Source organism: Ursus maritimus, unplaced genomic scaffold (assembly GCF_017311325.1).
Source record: "Ursus maritimus isolate PB19 unplaced genomic scaffold, ASM1731132v1 scaffold_5, whole genome shotgun sequence".
NCBI classification, from domain to species: Eukaryota; Metazoa; Chordata; class Mammalia; order Carnivora; family Ursidae; genus Ursus; species Ursus maritimus.
Window position 1 is genome coordinate 57,633,278 of NW_024426663.1, and position 3,985 is coordinate 57,637,262.

Below are 3,985 nucleotides of genomic sequence, written 5' to 3' on the forward strand. Positions count from 1 at the left end.
ATTATGCAAATACCCGGGCGCCGCACGGGGCTGACCTGCCGCCTCGCTCCGTTCACGGGGGCTGCCACGGGGGCGGAGGTGGCAAGGGAGGGGGGCGCCCATTGTTGGGGAGGGTACTTAAGGGGTCCTGAGGCCGGTCGTGTGCCACACTCGGTACTCACACGAGCTGATCTGCTAGCCGGCGAGATCACTCGGGAGACCGGCCGGGAGCGTGGCCCCTGCAGACCAGACGAGGCGAGGCGAGGCGAGGCGGTGAAGCCAAGCTCTAGGTGCGGTCCGCGCCTTTCCAGGCCTTAGCGCTCGCAGCGGCCACAGGGTGGGCCCGGGCCATTTGGAACGTAAGTGCGCCCCGGCGACCCTGCCCTCAGCCCGGGCTCTCGTCCTCCAGGAACCTTCTTACCTGCCCGTCGGTCCTGCTCCACGCAACGATGCCAGCCTCTCTGGAGACCTGCCTCTCGGATCTCGACTGCACCACCAGCAGCGGCAGCGGCAGCCTCAGCAGCAGCAGCAGCAGCGACCTATCCGGCTTCCTCACCGACGAGGAGGACTGTGCCAGGCTCCAGCCACCAGCTTCTGCCTCGGGGACGCCCGTGCCAGTGCGCAGAGGCGCTCCCGGGGTTCCTGCAGCCTCCGATACTCCCCGGGCGCAGGATGACGAGCAGGAGCGGCGACGGCGCAGGGGCCGAGCGCGTGTGCGCTCCGAGGCGCTGCTGCATTCGCTGCGCAGGAGCCGGCGTGTCAAGGCCAATGACCGCGAGCGCAACCGCATGCACAACTTGAACGCGGCGCTGGATGCGCTGCGCAGCGTGCTGCCGTCCTTCCCCGACGACACGAAGCTCACCAAGATCGAGACGCTGCGCTTCGCCTATAACTACATCTGGGCTCTGGCGGAGACTCTGCGCCTAGCCGACCAGGGACTGCCCGGGGGCGGTGCCCGGGAGCGCCTCCTGCCGCCGCAGTGCGCCCCCTGCCTGCCCGGGCCCCCGAGCCCCTCCAGCGACGCCGAGTCCTGGGGCTCCGGGGCCGCCGCCTCCCCCTGCGCCGCCGCCGCCTCGCCGCTGTCTGACCCCAGTAGCCCCGCCGCCTCAGAAGACTTCGCCTACGGCCCCGGCGACCCCCTTTTCTCCTTCCCCGGCCTGCCCAAAGACTTGCTCCACACGACGCCCTGTTTCATCCCTTACCACTAGGCCCTTCAGGGACACCATTACCTCCCCCCTCCCTCAGGCAACAGGCAGTAGATGGAGCCCCAGCTGCAGTCTCAGGACCCCCCAGTCCGGGCGGAGGGAGGAAGCAGGAGCTTTAAAGGGGTGGGAGATACCTGAGCCGCTTGTTAGGTCGCTGCACCCTCGCCGTGGCTGCCCCTTGGTCTGTTTCTCCAGCCCTCAGCCCCCGGCCCCTCCTGCCCGCCCTTAGACGGCCTTTCCTTTTGCACTTTCTGAACTCCACAAAACCTCCTTTGTGGCTGGCTCAGAGCTGACCCCAGCCACCACTTCAGTGTGATTTAGAAAAGGGACAGATCAGCCCCTGAAGACGAGGTGAAAAGTCAATTTTACAATTTGTAGAACTCTAATGAAGAAAAACGAGCATGAAAATTCGGTTTGAGCCGGCTGACAATACAATGAAAAGGCTTAAAAAGGAGAGACAAGGAGTGGGCTTCATGCATTATGGATCCCGACCCCCACCACTGCAGGCTTGCTCTAGGAAGAACCCGAGACTTGCGTAGCTATTCAGGCACCGGGCTGGAAAGTACTTTAATTTATTCAAGATGCTTCTTTCATATGAAAATGTATTTTTGTACATAAAGAGTTTATTCTATTATGAGCTATCAAAGTTTACATTTTTGTACTGCAGATGTTTTGTGTAAATAAAAACCAAGTAAAAAAAAAAAAGTCGCCAAGTTTCTCGCCTAATGTTGGTGTCTCTCTGAGGCTTTCTTCCCTTCCCCTGGCAGCTCAACCACTAAAGTGAAACACTATCCTTACCCACCTCCAAACCTTCCAGTGCTTTTTCAAAAACAATTTAAAAAAATAAAATGCACCTGATTTCCACCAAGAAACGGATAAAGACAGACCAGGGCATTTGGGATCCATCATTTCCTTTCACCTTATAAACACAAGGGAGATCTTTCAGGCTCCCCATAAGCCAATTAAGACTTTTTAGCTACCTGTAGAGGTAGGGGCGGTGGGAGACTCTTTCTTTTGAGGAACTCCACATCAGCTGGCTCTGTGTTTCAAAGAGAGGGGATTAAAAAGATCAATACAGTGTGACCACTGGCTAGGAAGTCCCAGTGACAGGTGGGCCCAGGCTGGGCAAGCAGAAGGGTCCACTCTTATAACAGCCTATTTAGAGGGAGAAATTGATTTGTAAATAATGCCTCCAAATTGTTGTTCAGTGAGGCTAGGATCTCCCTGGCTGTGAGGTGTCGGATGAATGATGCTGGTGTGGTATCCCTGGACAGGACGTGCACCTGCCTAAAATTGTGAGGGTGCCTGCACACACACACACACACACACACACACACACTCCCACATCTACCCCCCCCCCACATGCTGTGCCCACCAGTGAGGGGGGCTGGTGAATAGGGAGACATTTGGTGGGCTCCGTCCTGGCTTGCTCAGCCAGTCTTCAAGGGCAACAGCCAAAGCTTTCATTGGCTGCCAGAGAAATCAGCTGCCCAAACTCAGTGGGGATTTTTCTGACTGCAGTGTTTGTTGTTGGACAAGTAGCTCACAGCATTGGCCACTAGCAGCTTTTGTTTTAAATTTCAGAATGTGGATGATTACAAGAGATACTTCCTAAAATGCCACCATTCACAACTTACCACACGTGAAGAGCAACCCCCCCCCACACCCGCACTGGGCTGCCTCTTTCCATGAATGTAATTATTTAGAAGCCGGGGTTGAGGAAAATAGTATGCTCTCATGTTAAAGAAATCATATATCTTTAGGAGATGCACAGAAACAGAGGGTCAAAAGTAAAGCCATGAATAGCATTTCCCCTTGTGCAAGCGTTTCCCCTCCTCACGGATGTCTTGACAGCTGGATCCACAGAGTCGTATTCTGGGTCTCCAGCAGGCATCACTAAGCCCAGCCACCAGCAAGGAGCCCTGCTTCAGATAAAAAGGCTCCTTTACAGAACGTTCTGGAAAGTTGGTTGCCTTCTCTAACTGCCCTCAGAGCAGACAAAGAACCCTCCAAGAAAAGCACCAGAAGTTGTGAGGGCTCAGAATGGAGTTGTTTCTGCTAAAGGCTCTAAGGAAGAAGTTGTGTCTCTTGAATGACCCTGCCTGGGGCCCCACTCTATTGTCTGTCTCAGAATTAATTCACTCTACTAGCTTTGCATTTTCCTATAGCAAAAGACACAAATGGTCTGCATCAGATTTTCTGCTTTCCTGTGCATAGGACGTTTGGAAGTGACTCCTTTCAGCCCTGGACAGCAAGAAGGGCAGGTCCCCTATGGAGACTCTGCTCAGCCAGGGGGTACGTACACATATCTGGGCCAGAGGAAGAGAACAGCTAATTATGTTTATCATTGTCCAAAATCCTTGGGAAAACCAGCAGCAAACAAACACCCCGAAATCCCCCAGGCATCTTGGAGTTCACAGCTGCAATAGGACCTTTGTCTCCTACACCGAAAACCGGAAACATCACTACCCTCAGACTGGAGAAGGGTGAACCATATTCCCAACTTTGTTGCCAAAATAGGCTCATAACCTAAGGTGCAGGGCCCAGAGCACCTTCCATCCAAAGAAAGATCTTTCGCAACATCAACTCCACCCCTGCCAATTAATACGGTTCTTCCAAAGAAGAAAGCATATATGTACAGCCCTTGGAGCTCTCAAGTAGGAGAAAAGGAAGGTGATTTAAAATGTTTATCCCTCCCTCAGGGGCCTCTTTCTTCCTGCAGCAGACTCTCGTTCAACCACCGGCATCTGTGAAGACAGGCTGGGAGTTACTAAAATATTCTAATCAATTATAGAGCATAG

The 3,985-nt window shown here is 54.3% G+C and overlaps 2 protein-coding genes across 3 annotated transcripts in view; one reads left to right on the top strand and one right to left on the bottom strand.

Moving 5' to 3' along the window:
• LOC121100748 overlaps positions 1–3,985 on the bottom strand; it is a 192,275-nt gene that overhangs the window by 125,848 nt on the left and 62,442 nt on the right. The window lies entirely within an intron of this gene.
• LOC121100746 (neurogenin-1) lies at positions 429–1,187 on the top strand. The gene has a single exon (XM_040622417.1). The coding sequence runs from the start codon at positions 429–431 to the stop codon at positions 1,185–1,187; it is 759 nt and encodes a 252-aa protein (XP_040478351.1).

What these genes read in the sequence shown, in the direction of transcription:
- LOC121100746 (XM_040622417.1), top strand. Translation starts at nt 429, where the DNA reads ATGCCAGCCTCTCTGGAGACCTGCCTCTCGGATCTCGACTGCACCACC.